This window comes from Papio anubis, chromosome 14 (assembly GCF_008728515.1).
Source record: "Papio anubis isolate 15944 chromosome 14, Panubis1.0, whole genome shotgun sequence".
NCBI classification, from domain to species: Eukaryota; Metazoa; Chordata; class Mammalia; order Primates; family Cercopithecidae; genus Papio; species Papio anubis.
The window spans coordinates 93,044,681-93,070,833 of NC_044989.1; the positions used below are offsets into that span (position 1 = coordinate 93,044,681).

The following is a 26,153-nucleotide window of genomic DNA, read 5'->3' on the forward strand; positions in this document are numbered from 1 at the left end:
CATCAGCTTCACTTTACAGATGTGTGAAGTGAGGCCTGGATACAAGGCATCATCTGCCATGCCCAGTAAATGGTGTGCGCTCTGCTGGAGCCAGCCTGGGTTTCTTGTTCTCAACAGGAGCTCTGACCACAGGGCAGGGCCACGTGTTGGCCTTTGAGGTGGTGGCTATAGCCGTCTTCAGGGCCTTGATGCCTCCTTGGGGTAGAGGGTGCAGGGGCAGGTGCATGCAGAAGGCAGGTCAGGCTGGCCCTTCATGGATTGCATCTGCCAGGAGGTTCTGGGTGGTGCACTGTCTGCTGCCACTGGAGGGCCACGGAGGATCATCTGGCTTGGGACTGGGCAGCAGATTGGGGGTGATAGGGAGATGTCTCCAAGTCGGTGTCTAAGTAGGATGTTTGTAGGTAGAGGGAAAAGGGCACGCGGTGACCCAGTAGAGGGTTCGGATTGAGTTCCGGTGCGTTCTGAAGATAAGGAGGGGAACAGGGCCCAGGAGGCCACACTGGAGAGGCTGAGGGTGGCCGTCACTGAGTCCCAAGGAACACCAGGGCCCAACCTGGGTCTTTGTCTGTCCATCTCTGCCACCCTTCCTCCCGGGCCTGGAATCTCATGCTGAATTTTCTCAGGAAGTATCAAGCACTCTGGGCCCAGACCAGCTCTTCCAAGGGAGCGTCAGGGTCCATCTGGTCCAGTTTGGCCCCCACGGCATCTTCGGCTTCATCATCCCCAGAGCAGATGTGCTCAGCTCCTTTCTTCTCGGTAAGTGGAGGAGAGGGCACCAAACCCGGGCCTTCCCGGAGAGCGTGGCGGATGTGGGGCATGGCTGCATTCTCCCAGCAAGGGCAAAGCATAGAGGCTGCAGGGCCCACCTACAGCCCCTCAGAAACCTCTCAGCTGTGTCCCAGGTGCTCCGGAGGGGAGAATCTGGCAGAGGACACAGATGGTTACAAAGGAGAGACCTTTGCATGGAGAGGGCCCAGTAGGGAAGGGAGGCAGGTGGGGCTGATGGGTGAGCACGGGCCTTCCCCCAAGCCCAGGTCTTCAACAGGCCTTTCCCCAACTCTCCCAGGACCACCTGAAGCCAGCCCCCAGCTGCAAAGGCATTATTGGACCTCAGGCCCAAAGCAGCCCGGCCTCCAGGTCCCTGGCATCAATCCTCGTGTTCCAAACCCCGTGGTCTGCCTGGGGCTAGGGGACGTGATCCTCTTCCAGCTTCATATTCTTCCCCACAGTGAGTGCCGCCCACTGAGCTCAACCGGCCTCCCTCCGGGTTGGGCCCTCTGATCCCTCCCCTGGCCTTCTGGGTGGCCTTGCCTAAGAACAGGCCTCGTCAGTGCAGGAATCCCAGACCTGCACTGTCCCCGGTTATTCACTTCACCGTGGGCTGCATTTCCACGTGTGTAGAATCAGGGAGTTGGGACAGGTGTTCCTGCTCCGACATTCTGCGGCAGTGGGACCTCTTTACTTCAGGGCGGTGGGGACTCACCCAGGCCAAGCGTACCACTGCCTGGGGCCCCAGGCCTCCCAGAGCTTCCCAAAGCCCGGCAACCCTTGCAGGGGCAAGCACCAGCCGTGCCATACAGTCATCCTGCAGGGCTGGACCCCAAAACACCACAGACCGCTCTGCTTTGGGGTGCCTCAGTTGATAAAGAACGTCTTCCTCATGATGAGCTGAAGCCTGTGTTCTCGCTGCGGCCCCACCCCTGGGAACCTGCAGAGCAGGCCTGATCCCTTCTCCCTGAGAGAACGGGGCACTCACGTCTCTCCCAGCTGTGACTGCATCCTCTCCACACACGGCATGCTCCTTCCATCCACTGAACGCTGGTCCTGGAGCCCTCAGCAACCCCAGCTCCCTCCCATTCTCCTCGACCAACACTGGCAACCTGCAGCAAAGAGGGAAATGAACCCCGGGAAATGCGCTCTTCAGGGTACCTGTGTGCTCGCTAACCCACTGGGACCTGGGCAGCCCCTTCCCCCTCTAAGCTTTGGCATTGGCATCTGTGAAGTGAACCCAGTCACTTCCCCTTTCTCCACATGTGCAGCCCCGTGTTGGTCAGGAGCTGGGGGCTCAGGAAGAAGGATTGACAGCCGTGCTCAGCTAAAGGCTCCTTGTGTGGAGGAACTGCCAGGCCGGGCCCCCCGGGTTTTGGTCAGAGGCACTGCCACCCCCTTCACTCAGCCACTCCAAAGCACACATTTTAGTGCCTGCTGCATGCCCGCACCATGCTGCCTGCTGCGGGTGCAGAGAGGAGCTGCCCCACTTGGGAGAGGGCCAGGGCATCGACCGTGCTCACCACGAAAGGCGTGGCACCTGGGGGCTCTGCTGAGAGCATGCTCTCTGTGTGCCAGTGGCCTCTGTAGGCAGAGGGAGTAGGGCTTGCCCTGGCACCCAGATCATTAAATGCACCATCACAGGTGTGACAGGGTGAATCGTGGCATCTCATGGGAAGCATACCTCAGTTCCCCTCACTCTTCTGAGGATGGATACTGGGTCTGTCCCTGGACCTGGGTTGCTCAGGACTGGGGCTGGGACGGGCTCTGGAACCCAGCCCAGCCCTGCATTCATCCCCCAGACCGCTCGGCCAGCCACTACCCTGTGTACCAGAAGCAGCATCTGTTCAACAGCAACCCCCACTGGGACTCCGGGGCCTTCCGCAGACTCAGCCACCTGGTGCGAGAGACACACCTCAACTTCTCAAGGTAACACAGCTGAGCTCCCTGGAGTTTGGGAGGTGGGAAAGGAAGGGGTGAGGTTGCTCCATGTGGCTCACAGCCTCTCCCTAGACAGGCCAATAGGAGAACACAGGAGACTGCAGACCATGCAGGTGGCCAGGCCAGAGCCCAGGGGCAGGAGAGGCTTCCTGTTCACGGGGCAGAGGGGAGCTTGGCAGGTGGGACCTCCTGATGCCCAGCAGGGGTTATGGCAGCTTCCCTGGACCACATTGTTCCGTATGCAGAGAGACATTTAGACCTGGCTTGCTGTGAGTGGCCCGTTGCAGGTGAACCTTCACATTCTGACTCCTGATCTCTGCTCCTCAGGTTTGCCCACCAGTTCCTAGATCCAGGCACATACACGTTTCAAAACAACGGGCAGCCAGAGAGTCTGGCTGTGGTGCTGGTGAAGGAGGAGGGGGTGGCCTGTGGTCCTGGCCTGTCCCCTGTGCAGCCCTCATCCCCATATCAGCTGGGCAGGCTAGGCGTCCTCAGGCACAAGCTGCCAAACCTGGGCCCAGACTGGACAGTGATCACAGGTAGTGATTGACAGGACATAGCAGCCAGGACTGGAGCATACAGGGAGGAGTGCCGTGCCACAGGGCCCTGAGTGTGTGTCAGCCTTGTCTGAGGCCCTGGGCGCCTAGTATGTGTCAGCCCTCTCTGAGGCTCTGGGTGTAGCCTCCAAACTCCAGATATGTCCACAGTGACAGTGGCATGGTGCAGCTTGTCCTTGACGTAGGACTTCATTTGCAAGCAAAATTTTTTCCCATTTGGGGCCTCCTTTCTTGCCTCTGCTTCCCCACTTCTCATACTCCATTGGTCCTGAAAGCTGCCCCAGTGGACAGCGTCCTTGAGTGGAGTCACAGGATCACACAGACACCCTAGACGAGCCCCCAGTGTGGGTTTCCCATCTTCCTTCCTTCTTTTCTCCAGAGGTCAGCAATCTGTACTGAGCTCTTTAGGCTGGGGCCTGCCCAGTGGGCGAGAGGACACAGCCCTCTGACAGCTAAGACTCAGAGCCCTGGGTACAGGGCAGCAACTCTTTCTCTGTTACACACACTCACACACACACTTACATGCATGCACGCACACATACACTCAGAGCACAGGCCTCATGCAGGACTGTCCCAGGAGGGTCCTCACAGGGAAGGGCACAGGGTAGTGGGGAGGGCCTCCCAGCGGGAGGCTAATGGCATAAAGCCCAGAGGCGGGAAGGGAGCTGTGACAAGTTCAACTGCAAGGGCAGCAGGGCGGAGGCCAGGGCCACTGAGGCAAATGCAAAACAGCAGTTCTCACGATCCCAGGCAGCATGGAGGGGCTCTGAGTGGCCACCATGTAGCCCCATTCCCCTCTCCCGCCCACCTCCCAGGGGTGCTGCTGGCTGCTGGCTTGGCGACTGTGCTGTTGACGGGCCTGGGCCTCCTGCTGAGTCCTTCCCTGCCCCATGCCTGCCCCATGCAGGCTTGGAAGCCTCGGTGGAGAAGCCTGGGACAGCCTCAGGTGCCTGCTGAGTATGTGATCCTTAGGGACAGGTGAGTCCCCCCTTCCCCCCACACACCAGGCCCAGCCCTGGCCCAGCCCGGGGACTGCTGTGGCGGGTCTGGCCACTCCCCAGGAGCCTGGGCACTGGCCAAGCTCCCCCTGACCCTGTGGACTTGGGACAGATGCTCTTTAGAGTTAACCTGTGATGTGGGCTCCACGTGGGGTTCAGCACTGCCGCTTGTGTCTGGGCACTGAGACCGGCTCTTCCTTTTAGCCTCCTGTTCTATGAAGACCTTGGCCCTCGGGGATCTGGGGAAGGAGCTGACTCTGAGAAGGCCATGAGCCGGGGTACAGGTACCATGCTGGTGTGCAGTCAACCCCTCTTCAGCAATACTTGTTATTTTCCTTTTACTAGATAGTAAGTATGCTACTAGGTGCATATATATACAATGATATCGTTTTGTACTTTTGATTTGCATTCTTCCCTAATGATTAGTCATATTGAGCATCTTTTTATGTGCTTATTGGCCCTTCGTATATCTTCTTTTGAGAAATGTCTATTGGAGTTCTTTGTCCAGTTTTGAATTAAGTTGTTTGGTTTTTGTGGTTGTTGTTGTTGAGTTTTAAGAGTTCTCTACGTATCATATACATGATTTGACAATATTTTCTGTGATTCTGTGGGTTGCCTTTTTACTCTGTTTATAGCGGTTTTTGATGCATGAAATGTTTTCTAAGTCATGAAATTCAGTTTGCAAATTTTTTCTTTTATTGCCTGCGTCTTTGGTATTGAATTCAAAAATTCATTGCCGAATTCAATATTGTGATTTTTGTCCAGTGTTTTCTTCTAAGAATGTTATTGTTTTAGGTCATACATTTAGGTCTTTGATCCATGTTAGCTAATCTTTGTGTGTAGTGTTAGGAAGGAATCCAACTTCATTCTTTTGCATGTGGATATCTAGTTCCCTCAACACAATTTATTGAAAAGACTGTCCTTTTCCCTCCTGAAGGGTCTTGGGTTCCTTGTCAAAGGTGATTTGACTGTATCTGAAAGGGGTTATTTCTGGCCTCTCAATCCTTTTACTAGTTACAGGTCTATTCAGATTTTCTATTTCTTCATGATTTAGTCATGGTGGGTTTTGTGTTTCCAGGAACTTGTCCATTTCGTCTAGGTTGTCTTAATTTGTTGGCATACAGTTGTTCACAGTACTCTTATCATCCTTTTTTGTTTTTGTAGACTTGTCCTCATTTTTGTTTCTGATTTTAGTAATTTGAGTCTCCTTTTTTCTTAGTTCATCTAGCTAAAGATATGTCAATTTTGTTCATTTCTCCCAAGAAACAACTTTTGATTCTATTTTTTTCTATTCTTTTTGTGTTTATCTCTGCTCTCATCTTTGTTATTTTCTTCCTTCTGCTAGATTTAAGTTTGTTCCTCTTTTTCTAGTTGCTTAAGTTGTAAAGTTAGGTTGTTCATAGAGATATTTTTTGTTTTATGATACAAATATTTATAGGTACACATTATGCCCCTTGGTGCTGCTTGGGTTTTGGTAGGTGGTGCTTTTTTATGTTCATTCATCTCTAATTATTTTCTAATGTCCCCTGTGATTGCTTCTTTGATCCATTGGTTGTTTTAAAATGTGCTGTTTAATTTCCAAAAGTTTTTGGATTTTTTAGTTTTTCTTCAATTACTAATTTCTAGCTTCATCCCACTGTCATTAAAGAAGATACTTTTTTATGATACCCATCTTTTTAAATCTATTGAGACTTAATTTTGTGGCCTAACATATACTCTATCCTAGAAAACATCCCATAAGCACTGTAGAAAAATATGCATGCTGTTTTTGTTGGGTAATGTTTTCTATATGTCTGTTAGATCTAGTTGGTTTTTGTGTATTTAAGTCCCCTAGTTCCTTACTTATATTCTGTCTGGTTGTTCTATTATTAAGAAGTGGGTATATATACACCATGGAATACCATGCAGCCATAAAAAATAATGAGTTAACGTCCTTTGCAGGGACATGGATGAAACTGGAAGCCGTCATTCTCAGCAAACTAACACAAGAACAGAAAACCAAACACCGCATGTTTTCACTCAAAAGTGGGAGTTGAACAATGAAAACACATGGACACAGGGAGGGGAACATCACACACCAGGGCCTGTTAGGGGGTGGGGAGCAAGGAGAGGAAGAGCATTAGGACAAATACCTAATGCCTGTGAGGCGTAAAACCTAGACGATGAGTTGATAGGTGAAGCAAACCACCATAGCACATGCATACCTGTGTAACAAGCCTGCATATTCTGGACATGTATCCCAGAAATTAAAGTAAAAATAAATAAATAAATAAATAAATAAATAAATAAATGGATATTGCAGTCTCCAACCATTATTGTAGAACTATTTCTCCCTTCAATTCTGACAGTTTTTACTTTGCATATTTTAGTGGTCTGTCATTCAGTGTGTCATGCGTATCATTGCTATATCTTCTTGCTGCAGTGAACCTTTCATTAGTATTAATACATAGTGTACTTCTTTGTCTCTTGTAAACTTTTTTTATTTAAAGTTTATTTTGTGTGATACTAATATAACTATCCCTGCTCTCTTTTGGTTACTTTTTTCATGGAATATCTTTGTCTGTTCACTTTCAGTCTAGTTGTGTCTTTGAATGTAAAATGAGACTTTGTAGACAGCAAATCCACAAAGTTGACCGTGTGTTTTTATGATCATGTGTTGGATCGTGTGTTTTTGTCCATTCTGCCAATCTCTGTTTTTTTATTGGAGACTTCAGTGTATTTACATTTAAGGTAGTTATGATAAGGAGGGACTTACTTTTGTCATTTTGCTATGTGTGAGAACGGGTGGACAGTGAGGGGAACTCAGGTGGAGGGGAAATCAGGGGAAGGCAGTCAAACAAAGCCCAGGAGAACCCAGCAAACAGCCTCCCCAGCAAGGATGAAGATAGGGAGACTCACTCTCAGCAAAGTGTGAGGCAGTGCTGCCGCCCAGCTCTGGTGTCACACCCATCCTGCCACCTCCTACACCTGGAGACCTCCTTCCTCCTCTGCCTCCATCAAGCCTCCTCCCACCTTCACCCCGCAGTGCTGACTCCCTCCCCAGAGCTGGCCCCTCCTGCAGGTGGGCCTCCCTGCTCCTCCACCTGCCCATTCTGCCTTCAAAGCCCTGAAGGAAAGAGGAAAGCTGCTGAGCCCACCACTTGGCCCAAGGTCTCCTCATCCTGAAGTCTCACTTCAAGGCCTCTTCCTGCAGGAAAGCCGCTCCTGTCCCAGACCCTGGAGGACTTCAGCATCCGCACACTGTACGACAAGCTCGAGGACCAGAACCTGCATGTTGCGTCCCAGCTGAGCAAGCACAGGAGTGATGCCCTGGCCTTCTACAGGGCCACTGCGCAGCAACTCCAGGGACTCCAGGTCAGCCCCCATCACCAGACTGCCACCCGGGGAGCAGCCACCCACCCCTTCTGGATACTGCTGAGCCAGGAAGGATGCCCTCAGCTAAGAGGGTGACCCAGCCCTGGTTTTTCCAGGACTTTCTGCAGGGCCTCAGCAGGACTGAGCAGCAAGCTCTAGGCAGGGGTGGAGACCCTGAAACAGATCCCAAAGCCACTGCCAGAGCAGACACTGGGCAGAGCCAGGAACCATGGGACAGCCACACTGCAGCTTCTCAAAGGCAGTGCCAGCAGCCTCCTCCAGGTGAGGGCAGGGGCCTGGGTGGGCAGGACGGCAGGTGAAAACTCCTAGCATGAACTAGGAAGTGATTTGCACACCTGGGGAGTGAATTGCCCAGTGATCAAGATAATAGGGGGCACAGCAACGTCGTATTGCCAGCATTGAGAGTGGGTGCAGACGCTCCCGCTGGGAAACGATCACATATGGCCGTCTGGAGGAGGTTGGAAGGGAGCTGGCCTCCCCCCTCCTGCAGAGAATAGGGGATTCTGGGACTCCCTACTGTGTCCCTCCACAGCCCCTGAGGAGCTGGTTTATACACACAGGACAGGCATTGCCTCATTGAACCCATTTAGTTGTCACAGGAAACCTGTGAATAAAATTATTACCATCTCCATTTCATAGTTGAGGAACTGAAGCTTATAGAAGCTAACAGAACCAACTACAATCCTGTCAGAAGCCCAGTCTCAGCTACACCCCCTCCTCTCCAGCCGGAAGGGAATAAGGGGGCTTACGGACCAAGGTCTGCGGCTGCTCTGCCCAGTCACTGAGGCTCCGATTCCAAGAGCCGCAGGCCTGCCACGGAGCTCCTGGCCTTTCTGGGGAGACAGCTGGGTAGGCCAGGCCAGGGTCCCACCCCACTTGTCCTTCGTGAAGGTCGTGCTCCAGAAAGGGGTGGGTCCCTCGAAAATGTGTCACTTTTTTGTGACCGTATCCTTGGATAAGGGGCCCTCCAAGGCCCTGTGGGCCCAGTTGGTGGGGAGTCGAGGAGCAGGGCAGACAGATGCCGGAAACCCTGCTGCCCTCACCCCATGCTGCAGAGCACAGGTTGAGCTTTCCTTGATCTTTGCTCCAAGCCAGTTCCCTTCTCAAACTTCTCGTTAGTACACTGGTGAGCTAGGACACCTAGTGACTGTGAGAAGGAAGGGACCAAGAAAACCACCTTCTTCTAAACCCTGTCTGAGACTAAGCTAAAAACTCTATGTCCCAGGCTGGTCACGGTGGCTCACACCTCTAATCCCAACACTTTGGGAGGCCAAGGCTGGCGTATCACCTGAGGTCAGGAGTTAGAGATCAGCCCGGCCAACATGGTGAAACCCCATCTCTACTAAAAATACAAAAATTAGCCAGGTGTGATAATGCATGCCTGTAATCCCCGCTACTCAAGAGGCTGAGGTGGGAGGATCACTTGAACCCAGGAGGCGGAGGCAGATATTGCAGTGAGCCAAGATCGTGCCACTGCACACCAGCCTGGGTAACAGAGCAAGACCCTGTCTCAAAAACAAAGAAAAAAGAAAGAAAAAACAAACAAACAAACAAACAAACCTCTATGTCCCAAAGATTCCCCTTTGCTTGCTGAGTGGAACCTGGTTACAAGGCTGCATGAAGCCTTGCATTCCTCCGAAGCTATCACTAACTGCAAAGCAGGTTAAGTTTTTTTCTTGGAAAGGGACTTTTTTTTTTTTAAGAGAAAAAAAGGATGGGATGAAACTCTTATCAAATTAATAAGAATAAAGCAATTAATCAACACTTTGGTGAAATTATCCTATAACTCAGAAAAACTACTCTGAGTGGCTATTTCAAAAATCTCGCTGTGGGGCCCTAGAAGACCGTGCCTGGCGTGGCTGCCATCAGGTGTGGGTGACTGCGGGTGCCTGGGGTGCAAGAAAGTGTGGCCAACAGGAGGAAGGGTCAGAATAGGTGGAAGGGACAGAGGAGATATGTAAATGAAAGATGGGTGGGTCTGTAAACATTTTAGAGTTAAAAAAAGAAAAGTAAGAAACAGGATAAGACGTAGGAAGGGAAGAAAGGTGTATGAAAACCAAAGCATTCATATGCAAAGCACCACCATGTGTCCCACAGGGTTCTATCCACATGTGTTTAGCACAGGATGGTGAGTGTCCCAGTGCCAGAGGGAGATGGAAATGGGCTCTGGAAATAGAGGGAAAAGTAGAAGGTGAGAGGCACACACACAACCACACACAAGGCTTTGAAAGCAGGGGAGTGACGTGAACGTCGGGTTGGGGAGATCTGTGGCCGGGTGAGATGAACATATTGAAGTTGTTCTGTTCTCCTGTGTCCTCCTTCCCCAGGCCGCAGTCCCAGCGCCACTGCCCTGGGCTTTCAGCTGGAGCTTGACCAAGCCATCGCAGCCCTGGCATCGGCACTTTCTCAGGCACAGGGACGGTCAGCCAGAGCCAGCAGAAAGGTGAAAGGCTGCCAGGGGGCACCTGAGCACACTTGTGTATGCAGAACCACTGCCCAGTCCCCTGACCCCGTGGAGACTCACTGGCACACACACATGCACATCTGCAACCACACATGCACGCAGACACACACATGTGTACAAATCACACACAGGCACATTCAGGTGTGCACATCCACACTCACACGCACATGCATGCACACATATGCATACACCGCACAACCCTCACTCATGCACTGGGGCCTCATACCCCTGCGGGGCTGGGGCTCTGCACTCTGGTCAGAAACCCAGGGCACTTTGCCTGTACTGGAAGATCAACCCCAGTTTCTGCTCTTCATCTCCTCCAAGATGTGTGTCCGAGATTATCTCCCCAGTCCACTGCTTGGTCTTCTAACCCACCATACAGAGCTCAGGCGGCAGAGGGATCTTGCCCTCAGAGCAGCATTTGGAAGGGAAGGCAGGCACGGCGGGCCCTTGTTCAGGAACCCCTGCCTGAGCCTGTCAGTGCCCTACAGTGAACAAAGCAGAATAACACCAAGGTGGCATGTATCTCCGAGGGGCCAAGACCACAGCCCACAGCAGGTCTTAACTCCCACCAGGCAACTAGTTGCCTGTGGCCCCGGGAGCAGCCGGTGGTCAGGAACTAGGTCACAGGAATCCCAAGCCCAGTTCAGGGCATGTGCCTTCGTTGCTTTAGCAATGCTGCCCTCATCTGTCCATCGCTGTTCTTCTCCGGGCCCAAAACCTAGAGGGGAAATTACAGGACTGGCTGTCTGTTCTTCCAAGGCCTCCGGTCAGCTTGGTGAACAGCCTCCCTCCGGCTGCCAGCGGGATGTGCTCCTGATGGCCCAGCCTGCACCCTCCGATGAGGAGCACCAAAGCACAAGGTGGGGGCAGGAACCAGACAAGCCGCTGCAGCAGCAGATGTGTCCCTAGGGGTGACCTTAGCTCCCTGGCAGTGACAATCTTATACCCAAAACCTGATTTAACACCTTAATCCATTCAAATCCAGCTACAAGATTCCAGGGGTCCCTGCTTCCATAGTCCCCCATTGTCATGCCCACCTGGTTAGCCACAGGGTCCAGTGACTTGAGTAACTCTTTGGAACACATGTCATTTAGAGAAATTATTCCCACCCATGGGAACAAGGCCATATTCAGGCTGGTGGACCCCAGACGTCACACCCCATCCCCCACCTCCTTCTCGTTTTCTTCAACTATATGCCATCTCTTCTGGGGTGTAACCAAGGGATCTCTTCGTTCTTCCTCTAAGTTTTCCCAGAGGCTAAGATGGATTTGTTTGCTTATGTTGATGAGTTCTATGAATGTTTAGAGGCATGGTCTCTTTTTCCTTCATCCCCTTTTAATGACAGTGAGTGGTAACAATCATTGACTGCTTGCATTTATTAAATACAAGGTATTAAGATAAGCACTTTATCCGCTATCTAATTCAGTCCTCACAACAACTTGACATAAGTACTATCACTAGCTTCATTTAAAGATGAAGAAACTGAGGGTCAAGTTGCTGAGATTTCAGCTTAGAGGATCAGACTCTCACAGCCCAGCCTGTACTGCTCACCTGCTCAGGCCTCCCCTCCAACCCTCCACTAAAGCCATGGTCAGTCCTCCCTCCCAGAAACACCCCTGCTATTAGTTTTTTTGTTTTGTTTTGTTTAAGAGGCTCAGAAAGTGTACACAAGTAACTAAAGTGTCCCGTAGGCAGGGAGAGAGGAGTCTGGATTCTCCTAGAGCCTCCGGCCTGGGGACCCTGGAGGTAAGGAGAGTTAAGAATCTGGGTCTCCAGATTTTAGAATGCACTCTGCCCTGAATGTTGTGGATCCTGAGCAAACACTTTCTCCAGCCAATTCCATGAGCTACCATCTGAGGATAATTTCATTCAGCAAACAATGATGGCCATCTGATGTGGGGCATTGTGCAGGGTTTGAAGATGAATGAGTCGGGTGGAATAGGCCTGAGGGTGCCAACAATGATAAGAAAAGGCGAGAAATGCTAAATCCAAGTGACCAGGTTCCAGAGATTTAAAGTTCGTAAGGATCAGCAAAGGGTTTGTGAAGCGGGGATCATTTGAGATGGGCTTTACAATAAGGGTGGGTTCCTAACTGGAGAGGTACAGGGAAGGATGTTTCTTGACAAAGACACTAGGAGAGAAAGCCCAGGTGTGGCTCATGGACTAAGCAGTTCCAGAGGTTCTAAGGCTCCCTGGGATGGCCCAGCCCTCTCAATTCAAGGCGTGGAAACAGATCAGAATTGAGTTGCCTAAGGGGACTCTGAAGAGTATAGCAATGCACGGAACAGGGTTCCAGCATGAAACAGCTGGCACATTCTAGACTGAAATCTTGGGAGCACAATAAGGGACTGTGTACAAAAGTATGGCAGGTATGTGTGACCACACTGGGCAGTGTCTCCCCTCCCAGACCTGAAAGCAGTGCAGTGTGGGGAGGCCTGACACCGTGGTCTTTGGCCCTATCAAGGACACAGCTAGCCTGAGGTGGGGAAAGAAAATTGACCCTTCTCTTCAACCCATTTTAGGCTTTCCATCTGAGACCCTGTAAATGAGACTAACAAAAGATAGGCCAACAAAAGATAAACAAACAGAAGTTCCTAACACGTGCATCTGGCATACCCACAGGGACACCCGAGGATGAGTAACTCAAGGGGGTAGTTAGAACTTGGGCTTATTTAGCATCTTTAAAAGACAATAATACATTTTCAGAGAAGCACAAAACAAAGGAAAATGGCATTGAGTTTCTAGGGTGGTAAGCTGAGGGAAGGTAAATATGTGAGGAAATGGATGGCAGATAAGGACCAGGTTTAGCAGTTTGTTATGTAGATTCCTCTGCGTGTACCTGCCTCCAGTGACTGATTGCCTCTGTCGTTCCAGGTAGAGAGAGGAGGGGAGGATACCTTTACAAATTTATGTCCTACTTTTAGGCAAATGGAGGGCCAAGAGCTTTTCTGTATCTGCTTCTTCTTAAATGCCTTCAGCTCAGAAGAGTCTATATGCCAGCATGGCGTGCTTTGGGGTGATAACATACGTTCTGCTGCCCTTCACTGAGAAGGCTACTCTGTACACAGAGGTGGAGCGGGGTATATGGGAACATCAGGGATTCTGAGAGTTTATCAGTTTCTCCATCACATTAATATCACAGCCTTTTCTAATGTCAGACACTCAGAGAGGAGTTGAAAGTGGCCAGTGTTCTTTTTGGATTCTGGCTGAGGTGGGATGTGCTTCTGGACAGCAGGGGCCTGAAAGGGAACCTTTCCTTCTCTTACTCTCAGACCCCAGCAGAACCCTGGACCCCCAGACCTCCCCCAGGGTGATGCTAAAGGAAGAGATGCCGAGAGCCCAGGACCTGGGGAGTGGATCTTTGAGACTGGACACGGGCATGGAGCCACTCCTGAGCTGCAGGTAGGTGCATGGCTCTGGGACAAGGCCCTCTTCACCTCAGGAGCTCTTGAGGCAGCCTCATTCCCTGGACATGCTGCCCCCTCCATCAACCTTAATAATGAGTATAATTAAGTATAAAGTTTGAGTACAAAGATTGAGGATGACCTCTCAGGAAACACAGTCTCCAAACAAATGGCGTCAGCATTTCAAAGTGGAAAAGTAAAGGTTTACTTACATAGGCACTGACAGAGAGATTTTATAGCAGGATTACATTTCCGCTCAGCAACAGTGCATACATTACAGAGATTCGCTTAGTTCTAGATCACTACATTCCGAGGAAGATTACTTTATTACTCTGTGAGGAGGGGTAATGATCTGAAGGGGATCTTATCTCTGGTGCCACTTGGTCTTCCAAATTATTTACAGAAAAAAAAAAGGTAGAAGCTGCAACTACCATGTGACTCAGGCCATAGAGCCACATTCCTCTCAAGGCTCAGAATCATTTAAAGTACCAACAGCTTTAAGTTTGAATAACTTAGTTACACATTTCCCCCTTTTAATCAAGATCTTTCAAAGAAAGGATTATAAATGAACTCAAACTATTTGGGCTCCATTTATGTTCAGGAACGTAGTTTTGTGTTGTGAGGAAGGCTCATTCCTAGAGGGTCATGTCCCACAGCTGGGGAACTGATCAAGCTCTAAGGCAAATGGAGTCGAGGCTGAATTTAAAGCAATACGAACCAGGTGATTTTGTACCTGAGTCAAACTACACAGTTGCATCTTTAATTAATGCAATTCTCTGAGTGACCATTGTTTTAGTCACTACACTTACGCATCAACTCCATTGTGAACAAATGCCACAGCAGCAATGAGGAAAAAACAAACAAAAAGGACAAAACACAATAAATGATTATAATTCTTGGAATAAATAACAGCTCTGCCATCAAGTTTGCCGAGATCCAATCCAGCTGTTTAGCCAATCATTTAGAGAAGGTGTTGATTCCGAAAGGTTAGGTATTTGGGTTTTCATATCAGCCATTAATTTAGTGTTGTTATCTGATCATTTGGAATATAGACACACATTAAGTTTTTAGGGTAGTGCAAGTTTCCCCAAGGGCTGCCATGAGTGTGTCTAATACAGCCTGCCTCATAAGAACAACTTTCTTGTTTAATAATGAGACACCCACACAGCTATGCTTAAGGACCTTTTTTGTGTAATTGGTTAGGGCCTCTGCATGCCAAATTGCATCCTCAATACCCTGTTGCAGCAGAAAGATGGAAGCTAAATGGTCACATCAATGGAAGACAGAATAAATCCAATGAAATGATAAATGAGGAAGATCTGAAGGCTTTGAAAGGTTATGAATTATGTGACTTGGTGCCTAGCCATTACCCAAAGAACACAGTCCTAACAATCCTGGGGGTAAGTCCTGGCCATGGAATTGGTGCTGCATAACCAAGATATTCCACTGGAGCTAGCCAATAACCGTCCAGTCACTGTGCCCATTCAGTGGCATGTCTGCCAGTACTTGTAATGGTGTGGATACGCTCTCCCGTGGGTATCCCTCCATATCTCTAGTGCAATTGAACCAAGTTTCAGAATCTCCCCAGTTTTAAAAAGTACACATTTTTCACTTAAGTCACAAAGATTTACTTCCTCTTTTCAAAGAGAAACTCTTTCTCTGTGATCAAAATTTTAAATGAGAGAAAAGATTGAAAAACTCTAAGGAATAATTCCAAGCAAAACCTTAACTTTAGAGAAAAGTGAAAATTACAAATCTGTGATAAACAGAATCTCTAGAATAACAAATAAAATTCCTACCTTGCAGTAGAGCTTTAATTTCAAACCCATCAAGTTAGGAACATGTGGTACCCGAATAAAGTCTGAATCTCAACCAAACCGAGAGACTTGAACCTGAGAGGGGCAGTACCAGAGATCCCCTGTGACTCTGGTGAGGCCAGATGAATGACAGTCATTAATGTTGGTACCAGGGCTATAGCTGCCAGAGAAGTGACGTGGATCCCTGGAGGTCTGCTTTTAGTTCCTTGGTAGGCACCAAAATGTCCATTTTAAATAATGAGAGTCAGAAAATATGATTACGCAGAGTTTATTGAATCGCAAAGCTTGAAGATAGCCACCTAGGACTATCTTCTAGACTCCAAATAAATGGGGTAGTATTCTAAAGTGGAGAAGTTAAGGTTTCACGTATATAGGCAGACACAGAGATGTTAGCAGCATGACAACATTTTCCACACAGGGCCAGTGCGTATCTTACAGAGATTAGATTGGTTACAGATTGCTCTGTTCCAAGGAAGATTACCTTATTACTAACTACTGTAGGAGGTCTTATCTCTACCACAGCCTGGTCTTCCTAATTATTTACAGAAAAAAAACAAGAGCTTGAGCTGCCTGTGTTGTAACTCAGTCTGCATAGCCACCACACTCCTCTCATGGCTCAGAATAAGTTCCGATGGCTTTAAGTCTGAATTATTTAATTTCACCTCCAGGGTTTCTCATTGCTGTCCAGCTGTTTCACCTCTTAGCCCTGCTCCTTAACTACATGTCACAGGCGACTCTGGGAGACAGAAATCAAACACAAGGTTGGAGACAAAGTACTCGAAGGAGTGTTTTACAGACAAAGAAATTAAGATTGGAGAATACTGGTCAAGAGAAATAATTCACTCAATCAACAAGTGTTAACTGATTGTCTACAATGTTCTCAAGACCAAGAGGCGGGAACCTGTGAAGGTTTAAAGAATCTTCAAATAATGAGAGAAAACCCAAAAGAAAGCAACAATAGATATGATCCCATAACAATATCAAATAAATTTGCTAAATTAAAATTTTACCATTAATAGATACCTTTGCTCTATTAGAAAAACATGTAAATGGCCCTAATAGTGTAGAGGAGAAGAGGGGAAATTTCCCCCTTTCACCTTTTGTCAGGAGTTGAACTGACAAAATGCAGATTAAAGGAGAACAAGGCATATAAAATTATTTTTAATGCGCATGTGAGCCTGGGAGCCATACACAAAGTATGAGGCTCAAAGCAGGGGAGGGGGATCAGACGGTTGAAGTTTTTATACCCTCTTAAAGTTACAGAAAGAAGAGGGGCTTGAGGGTGGCAAGACAGGTTATAGGATGGACAGAAGAGAAGGCCTGGCTAGCAAAGGTGGCCTTGTTATACAGATGAAACCTCACAGGTAGCAGCTCTCAGACAGAACAGATGGTGAATGTTTCTTTCAGACCTTAGAAAAGGTCAGACTCTCAGCTCATCTTTCCTAGATTCGGAAAGAGGAGGGCCTCAAAGAAAGCCTGGCTGCACCAAAGCAGGTTCTCTACAGATGCAGATGCTCTCCCCCAGCAAAGACAGCTGTGTAAGGCTACTTCTGTTTGCAGGCCCCCTGAACAGCCTTCTCAAAATATGTCAAAGAAGGGTATTTTGGGGTGAAGTCCTTTGATTTTCTTTTAAAGTGAAAAGTTAAAACCTTTCTGAAAAGCAACCTGGCAATTTGTATCAAAAGCCTCTAAAATATTTATTCCTTTTGACTCATTAACTCCAATTCTAAGAATCTCTCCAAAGGAAATAATCTTAAAATACAAGTGAACATCAAGAAACATGCTCACTGCAATTTTTGTAACGTTAAAATGAGTGGAGGTGGCCTAAACTTTCAGTAATGTAAGGGTTACCTGGATTATGCTAACGTCATGACATAGTTACGCCTTTAGTAAAAATAATGTTACAGAGAATTTTTAGTGTCTTTAGGTTAAACGATTAAAAGAGAATGCAATTATGACATTATTTCAAAAATGAGTACATGTGTGCTCATAAAGAGATAAGGTAGCAACAGGGCAAGACAGGGCCATAAAAACAGGAGAGAGACTAGCCTGGGGGAAGGGAGAGAAACTGAAAGGAGAAGACATGAAATGTGAGCTCAGTTACTGGATATCAGTTAACTTTTGCTGCAGGACAAACAGTGCAAACCCTCAGCAGCAAAGAGAAGCAAGCGTCCATTGCTCCTGCAGTGTGGGGGTTCAGCCTCTGACCTGAACCCAGCTCTAGACTGGGCTTGCCCAGCTCAGTTCATCTGGGGCAACCAGACACCAGGATCCCTCCTCCTCCCGCAGGGCAGCGGGCTAGGCTGGGCATGTCCTTCTCATAATGATGGCAGAATTCCAAAAGGCTCTTTGAGGCCCAGGCTCAGAACTGGCAAATTGTGACTTCAGCTTCATCCGAATGGTGCAAGAAAGTCAGATGGTGGATCCCAGATCAAGGAGTGAGAAAAAAGCACCAGCCATTGTGGGAGGGCACCACCAAACTACAGGGCGACGACACATGCCCAAAGAGGGGCCATCAGTGCAATCTATCTCGGCAGGTTACGGGCAACATTACTGTACTTGTTTGTACCTTGAATTGTTATCTTTACTAGTATTCTCCACTGAGTAGGTGTTATCTTTGAAAATTAGAAGAAAATGAAAGGTGGGAGTTTTTATGTTCTGGCATATTTTTGATTTTCATTTCTTTTTAATCAGAAGATAGTAGGGCAGGTCTGATATAGAAGGAAAAAGAAAAGGGAAGAAAACCTTGAAACCTGTTTTTTGTCAGTAGGGAGCCTCCCAACTCCATGCTTTTGCCCTTCCACTGAAAACAAGCAACTCCACTCCTAAGCATGTAGTAATCTGATGCATTTCCCTAGTATTCCTCCCTTGTGCATCCCAGGGTGAGGACAGGGAAACTCTACATGAAGAACAGATGCTTGCGTGCCAAGAGCACCATCTGTTAATGGGTACTGCTGGACCATACTGAAAATCGCTGCCTCCCATGTGCTTCTTTGTTTCCCATCCATTCACCTCTTTGTGCTACATCCCAGGTTGTTTCCTCCTAATTTTCTAGCAACTCACCGCAGTTGGCTCTGTCTGTAATCCACCAGACACAATGTCATTTTATTAACATTTTTTCACTTCTACAATTTTTTTTTCTCTCTCTATAGTGTTCCTGTTCTTGTCTGATGGATTCTATTCCTCCTTTTATTTTTCTTCATATTGTTTAAGTATGAAGAAAAACAAAAGAAGGAATAGAATCCATATGACAGTCATGGTCAGACTTCACCATTATCTTTGGTTTCTTGGGTGTGTTTTTTGTTGTTGATTCTCACATCATCAGCTTTCCTTGCAGGTTTTGTGTTTTTGTCTGTGTCATCTCCAGTGGGACTTTCCTCTGTGCAGACCTTCTGGTGCTGCAACTGTGGTTGTCTCTGCTTACCGTGTATGGGGTTGGTTTTTTCCAGTCCTGTTCTTAGGCTCTGGCCTTCCAAGGTGGGTGGCCTTGTGCTTCCAGTTTCTCACATCAATTCTTTTCCAACCACACCCTTGAGCAAGAAACCTACTCAGCTACAGAGCCATATCTTCAGGCTGGATAGAGGTTTCTAATCCAAGTTCAGAGAACAGACAGCCACTTCCTCAGTCCAGACTTTTCTTAGGCACCCCTGGACCAGTTCTCCCACCATAGTGGTGCTTACAGCTTAACACCTGACTAAGGTGGGAATTAACTCCTTGGCTTCTAAGGAGGAAGACCCACATGCCACGTGTCTTCACCTCCCTCCTACCCCTACTACTCTCCCTCCTACACCAGACACCCCCTCTGGTGTCTGAAGAGTTTTCTTTTAAACATGGCTCTTCATTTATATTTTTATTTTAGCTGCTATTTCATGTGTGGAGCAAAAAGTGGGCTTTCTGTGACAGCTAAACTCACCATGCAATTGAGGTTGTGTTAGCTCATGGAATGCCCACAGAGGGCTTAAATTTAATGTGTTCAAAAGCAAATTCATCAGCATCCAGGGATCTACAAATTCCAGGATCCTTCTGTCTTTCTGCTTTATGACCTTAGCACGTGACTTCCATCTTCATGGTCATTTGTGGTTACAAGATAGCTGTTGGAAATGCAAGAGGTAAAAAAGGAACTTAGCAGCTTCCCTTTTTAAAGACGTTTTTCAGAATCCACCTCCTCAACAGCATCTTTTACATCTCACTGGACAAAATTTAGCTGCATGATCACCTCTATCTACAGGAGAGTCTGAGATAAGTCATTTTTCAGCTGGGCACACTGGCATTTCCAAGAAAATGAGGGTTCTATTAATAGGAAAGTCTCCGACGTCGTGGGCTTTATGTGATCCCACAATGCAAGAAGAGCACAGAGGCCCTTCATCTCCTGCTGTCCCCAGGCCCCCACCACCCCCTTGTCTCTAACATCATCTCCTCCCATTTTTCCAAACAAATCTCATGCTACTACTTCCCACAGCAACCCGAATAGTCATTAAGTAACCCTCATCACATATCATTTCTTGTTCTGTGTCTGCCTTCTTTGATATACCGCAAACTCCATGGAAGTTCACTAATGGAGTCCCAGAATGGATCCTTGTTTTGATACATACTAAGTGTGCAATAAGTCTTTTTTTTACTTATGGGTGGGTGGATGGATGGATGGATGCGTGGGTGGGTGGGTGGATGGGTGGGTGAGTATATGGGTGGATGGATTGGTGGGTAGACGTGGATGAATGGATAGATGGATGAACGGATGGATGAGTAGATGGGTGCATTGGTGGGTAGGTAGATGGATAGGTGGGTGGGTGGATGGATTCATGCATTTCATCATCCACCCATGGATAAGATGGTTGATGGGTGATTGGATGGGTTGGAAGAGGATGGATGGATGGAGAATGGATGGATGATGAGATGGTTGAATTGGTGAGTGGATGAGTAAATAGATGGATGGATACATGGATGATGTGGGTGGATGGGTAGATGTATGGGTAGGTTGATGGATGGGTGAGTAGATGGGTGAATGGGTGGGTGTATGGATGGGTGGGTGGGTGGATGGATGAATGAATGAATGAATAGGTGGGTAAGTAGATGGTGGATGAGTGGATGGATGAATGGATGGGTAAATGGGTTAGTGGATGGGTAGGAAGATGGAATGGATATATGGATACATGGATGGGTGAGTGGATGGATGGATGGATGGATGGATGGTTGGATGGATGGATAGATGAATACACAGAATGTATGGGTAGATGAATAGATAAATGAATGAGCGCATGAATCAATGGACGGATAAGTGAGTGAGTAGATGGGTGGATGGGTGAATTGATGAATAGCTGGGTGGGTAGAATAATGGATGGATGAATGAATGGGCAGCTGGGTTAATGTATGGGTAGGAAGATGAATGGATGGATAAATAAATAAATGGATGGATGGATGGGTGGACGGATGGATGAGTGGATGGATGAGTGGATGAACTAATAGATGGATAAATGGGTGTGTGAATGAATGGATGCATGGATGGATAGATAGGTGGATGGATGAGTGTATGTATGGATAAATGGATGGATAGATGCATGGGTGGATGGATAGATGAATGGGTGAATTAATAGATGGATGGGTAGGTTGGTGGGTGGGTGGATGGATGGATGGATGAATGGAGGGGTGGATGGATGGATGAACAGATGGCTAAATAAATCTTCCCTGTGCTTTCTCATATCTGTTAACAGTTTTCCCACGTGCTGTTCCTTTTGCCTAGATTGCTCTTCTCCCACTCTCCACACAGCTAACTACTGTCCATCCTTTAAGATCCAGCTGATATGTCCCCTAATCCAGAGATCGCTCCCCGACAACTCTACCTAGCCTAGGTGTCCCACTTTTTGCTTCCAAAGTGCCCAGTGCCTCTCTCCACAATAGCTTTTCCTACTTTGCTTTGCTGGACTATAGGTCTGGCTTATCTGGCCTCCAGGCTCTGAGTCCTCGGAGAATAACACTGGATTTTGACTCTGTATGTCCAACACTTGCCCTGCTGCCTGTCATGGAGCAGGAGCACAAGAAAATTTTAATGCAGTTTTCATAAAAGTAATGAAGACCATATGCCCTTGTTTGTAGAGAAAGATAAGGCAGGTGGAAGACACTTTGGATGCACTGAATGAGGAGTTCTTCCAGCTCAGCGTTCAAGCCCTGGAGCTCCAGAAAGAGGAGGACAGGCCAAACCCACTGTCTCCAGGTGAAGGTGGCATGCTTGTGGTAAGCCCAGCAGCCTAAGGTCTCAGGTACTGAATTGTCTATAGGGGCATGTCCCATGGGGTTATGGCTCTTCCACAGAGAGGAGTTGGGATCAGAACAGTCAGCTCTGATCAGAATGTCCACCAGAAAAAGTCAGGTTCTGCATGTTTGGTTTGGTGAGTAGAAGGTTATGCCAGGAAGCCTTGGAGCTGGGGCCGGAGACAGGGAAGCCCATGCCATCAGCTTAGGGTTGCAGCTCTCTAAGTAAATCCATAGCCTGGAAATATTGAGGAAAATCATGGAAAGCAAACAATACAAATTACTGTGTAAATATAGCCTATTGGACGGTGCGTGCCTCGAATCAGGAGCTTTCTGTGAGCTGCATCTTCCATCTAGGTTGCCTTCCATCTTTGCTCTAGGCTCTAGAGGTGCAGATACAGGGAAAGCTGGAGGGAAAAAAGACTAGAGACAGAAATGACTCAAGCCAGGTGCAGTGGCTGACACCTGCAATTCCAGTACTTTGGGAGGCTGAAGTAGGAGGGCTGCTGGAACCCAGGAGTTCAAGACCAGCCTGGCCAACATGGCAAGACCCTGTTTCTACAAAAAATTTGAAATATAGCTGGGTGTGGTAGCACCCTTGCCATGATGTGAGAGACTGAGTGGGAGGATTTCTTGACCCCAGGAGGTCAAGGTTGCATTGAGCCATGTTTGCACCACTGCACTCCAGCCTGAGCAACAGAGTGAGACCCTGTCTCAAAAAAGAAAAAAAAAAAGTAATCATGCAGTTGTGTCTGCACTCAGTGCAACACAACTTTATTTGCTAAAGCCTGCAGCTGGCCTGTGGGCCTTAGGTTGCCAGTGTTACTGTTTTAACACTGCATAAAATTTATTCTAACTTGAGGTTTTTGGTATCCCCTCACATCATTTTGTCTTCACTGTGTGTTTGATACCCACTTTAGTCATTGTGTCGTGTTTCACCCTCCCTTCTAAACTGCAAGTCCCCCTGGACTTTTGCACCTAATCTCAGTGTCACTCTTACCACACCATAGTTCTTGAGTTGCTAAAAATGGGTAACACCCTGGGTGTTGGAAGGGTGCAGGTGGGCACCTCCCCTCACAAGCCTACCCCCAGTGGATATCTAGGCTGGCATACCCCAAGACACCACAGAATCCCCTCTGTCTAGTCAGGGAATACCCCCTGCCACAGAAACCCTGGGAATGGGGTCAAGAAGTAGCCTTGAGTGGGTTTTCTTCTCTTCTCATTTTTACACACAGCGAAGAGGGTCAGAATCCTTCCTGAATATGGAAAGTTCCAGGAGAACATCACGTATACCTGGGTCTTGATGTCTGGAGCATCAGTGTTCTTGGTCAAAGTGACCTCTCTCTCAAGACAAAAATGGCAAGGAAGGATAACTATGTTCATGAACAACTGAGGGAAAATGTATCTTGTGAGCAAACAAGGCAGGGTGGGGTCCAAGTAACGGCCATGAAATGCACAAACCCTTTCCCAGTGGGGCTATGGGAACTGTGTCTCTTATGGCCCTACAGCATTCCTGAGCCCCAGAAGAGGGACCTCTCATGAAGCCCAAATGCAAACTCCAGCTTACTGTTATGTTCTCTTCTCAACACACCAATTATTCTTGCCCTGAGCCTTATCTGGATGCCTTCCAAAGAGTTTGTGCTATTGGAGGAGTCATTCCTCTCTGAATCTGCCCCTGCTCCACCTGAGACTGGCAGCTGTGAGGCCAGCTCCACTGCAAAGCGACCAGGTGCAGGGACCTGTCCTTGGCTGTGTCGAGGGGTCAGAAGACAGTGATTGATGAGAATAGAGCAACAGGAGAACTTCATTCTTTAAAAAATAAAATCCTATATAAATAGCCCAGGTATTAAAGAAGGAAAAAACAGTATTAGGCAAGGGACTATGAAATGCAGTGAGATTTAATCATTTAATAATTGTTCCAAATTGCTCAAGTGACAATTGTGTCATAATATACTTGGCTGTTGTGCATTAATGTGGTAACATAGACTCAGGGGACATTAGTGTTGTCATTAGTTAATCATGAGGTCAGTTCCTGGAGGTAGCTTCTTGGCCCTTTCCCAAGTGTGAGGTGGGTGTTGGTGCCCCAAGAGTGCCAGAGTGGCAAAGATCATGGCTAAGGCCAGAGTGAGTGGAGGACTGGTCACCTCTCCTGGTTCCACATCTGTCCTTTCCAGGTGGCTCCCAGCATCTTCCCTTGTGAGTGGCAGGAAGACAGACCTAACCCACCGGAGGCAGGTGGCCCAGGTGGAGAGAAGCTGGGAATCTGGGCCCTGAAGAGTGACAAGGCTCTAGAGCTGGAAGTGAGGAGAGTCCACCTGGCCCAGAGGATTGAGGACCTGGAGCGGGAGCTGTCCCTGCTCCTCCAAGTGGCTTCTGGCAGCTCAAGTACAGGAGGGAGTTGGTTCAGCCAACACACCAGCACAGGGAGCACTGAGACACACAGGCTACTGCAGTGGCCACCTGTGGGAGGCGCCTTCTCCACTGAGAACACAGCCAGGTTCCCCTGGTAGGAACGAATGGGAACCTGAGCTCAGAATGTGTGCTGAGTTTATGATATGCTCCTGCAGGGAATACTCAGATTTCTTTCAGAGCCTGGACCTCAGCTCGTGCTGCATTCTGTCTTTGATCCTTTGGGGTGAGGGAAAATAAAGTCACATGGGTTGACAAAATTAATGTGGACTCCCATTGCTGAGTCTGACCCTCAGTCCTCTCACTCAGGTGTGGGCCCTTGGTGCCTGCAAAAGCTTCACTTGGGACACCTGGATTGAGGAGTGAGAAGTGCTTGGGGGGAGCCCCAAGAATGTAGGTGCAGCCACAGCACATCCACGCCCCATCTTCCATCACACCTCTTGGCTGAGTGTCCAAGGGCAGTCTCCGAGTCTCCAGCGTGGCTTCTGAGGAGCCCAAGTAGTCAGATCCTTTCCTGACTCCAGCTGACCTCCTGAAGAGAGAGAGGCAGGTGGTGCCTGTGGGCCAGTCTCCTAAACCCCACTAAGGGGCCAGCACCAGAGGAGACTCCCTGAGAACAGCCAGAGCCAGCCTTCCATCAAACTGGAGCTTCGACCCCCTCCCTGCTTCCCCGAGTGACACTCATGCTCCTGCCCGCTGGGCCTTGCTCCAGCAGGTCCCTCCTCAGAAGGTCCTTCCTCCCACTGCCACCCCAGGTGGAACTTGCTTCCCCTCTCAAGCCCACCGCAGATGCCACTCGCTCCACGAAGTTCTTCCTGGCCCCTTCCGTGATCTCCCCCTCCTTTGTCTCCATCGTGTGCCCGATTCCCACCTTAGTTATTGTGCCACAGTTTACCCTCCATCTAGACTGAGTGCCTCAGAGCAGGATGTGTGGCTCATTCCCCTTAGTGTCTCACATGTAAAGATGGACTGTCACATTCACACAGACACAGACACCCAGACATATACACAGACACACACTCACACTCACATAGACATGCTGATATACCAACATACACACACACACACACACCCCCGAGAACACTGCTTTGCAGGTACAGAGTATTAAGTGGCCTATAAAGATTTATTTACATTTTATTTTCCTTCCCTCACCCATCCCCATAAAGACTTTTTGCATGTAATTGATTGTAATGACACAGCCTCCAACCCAGAGATCACACAGTTGTTTGGGGAGGCCACACGGGCACACAGGCAAGTGCATGGAGAGCAGCATAGAACTGAGTGTCAAGCCCTGTAGACAAACTGGAACAAAGGGAGGAGCCTGGAGGCAATGAGATGGACTCCGGGCCAAAGCCCTTAGGGACAGCTTCACATGGGGCTCGCAATGACTGAGTCCCCAGGATGTGTCATGTGGGTGCTGGAAAGGGGCACCGAGAAGGGAGCATTTCAGGTTTGTTAGATGTCTGGAGCCAAAATGACATGCAAGGTACTGGCCAAAAAGGGTTAGGGTGCAGCCCTTTAGGAAAAGGAAACAATAGAAGAGAATAGGGTGGAGAGGGTGTTCTGAGCCTCCCGATGCTCCAGTGGTCAGTCTACCCAGACCCTCAACACTGCAAGAGGCAGCTCTGAGTAGCTCTCCCCTGCTGAAGCAGCCATTGCTCTTGGGGGTGTGGGAAGTTACACAAAGGCCCACATCTAGGCCAAGCAAGTGGCCTTGAGCCAGGAGATCTCTTAGCTTCCAGCCAGCCTGTGGGTTCCAAGGCTGAAACGAGAAGTACATGACCAAGCAGAAGGCCCCAGCTCTTCTAAGAATCTCCAGGAGGGAGCAGCCAGACGAGATTCAAATAGAAGACCACCTCATATTGCCTGGTGCCGTGGACTTTTGGGGATCCATGTGCCTCAAAACAGACAACACTCTATGCTGTCTCCCGGAGCAGGCACTCAACTTTAACCAAAATCCAAGGGAAGAAATGGACCCACACGCAGAGCGCAATACACGGTTGCATTTTCCTAGCGGGCCAGGGAATAACGGTGGATAGCGTCTCGGTTTGTTGAAATGCTACTCTCAAGGAACAGTGTAGTGAAGTCTGTCAATCTGGAGTTTTCACACACGCAGGCACAAGCAAAGACATAACCAGAAATAAACATAGACACAGACATAAATGTGGATT

The 26,153-nt window shown here is 48.5% G+C and overlaps 1 protein-coding gene across 4 annotated transcripts; it reads left to right on the plus strand.

Annotated features, from left to right (window-relative positions):
* Positions 1–328: 328 nt before the first annotated feature.
* Positions 329–24,246, plus strand: LOC103877221. Of its 4 annotated transcripts, none has more exons than XM_031655381.1 (10): positions 329–756; positions 1,067–2,697; positions 4,082–4,244; positions 4,469–4,548; positions 7,458–7,900; positions 9,967–10,082; positions 10,866–10,966; positions 13,379–13,508; positions 21,418–21,555; positions 23,748–24,246. In XM_031655381.1, exons 5-10 carry the CDS (start codon positions 7,693–7,695, stop codon positions 24,081–24,083), a joined length of 1,029 nt encoding a protein of 342 aa, XP_031511241.1. In that variant the 5' UTR covers positions 329–756; positions 1,067–2,697; positions 4,082–4,244; positions 4,469–4,548; positions 7,458–7,692; the 3' UTR covers positions 24,084–24,246. The 4 variants fall into 4 exon arrangements, with proteins under 4 accessions (XP_031511241.1, XP_031511239.1, XP_031511240.1 ...); XM_031655379.1 differs by having other exon boundaries at positions 1,067–1,925; positions 2,571–2,697; positions 9,967–10,966; XM_031655380.1 differs by having other exon boundaries at positions 1,067–1,228; positions 2,571–2,697; positions 9,967–10,966.
* Positions 24,247–26,153: the final 1,907 nt, after the last annotated feature.

Excerpts from the sequence above, each read along its gene's own strand:
- LOC103877221 (XM_031655378.1), top strand. The coding sequence starts at position 7,693 with ATGCCCTCAGCTAAGAGGGTGACCCAGCCCTGGTTTTTCCAGGACTTT. Across the intron at positions 7,901-9,966 it reads GTGCCAGCAGCCTCCTCCAG|GCCGCAGTCCCAGCGCCACT; the intron begins GTGAGGGCAGGG and ends CTCCTTCCCCAG. Across the intron at positions 21,556-23,747 it reads GTGAAGGTGGCATGCTTGTG|GTGGCTCCCAGCATCTTCCC; the intron begins GTAAGCCCAGCA and ends TGTCCTTTCCAG.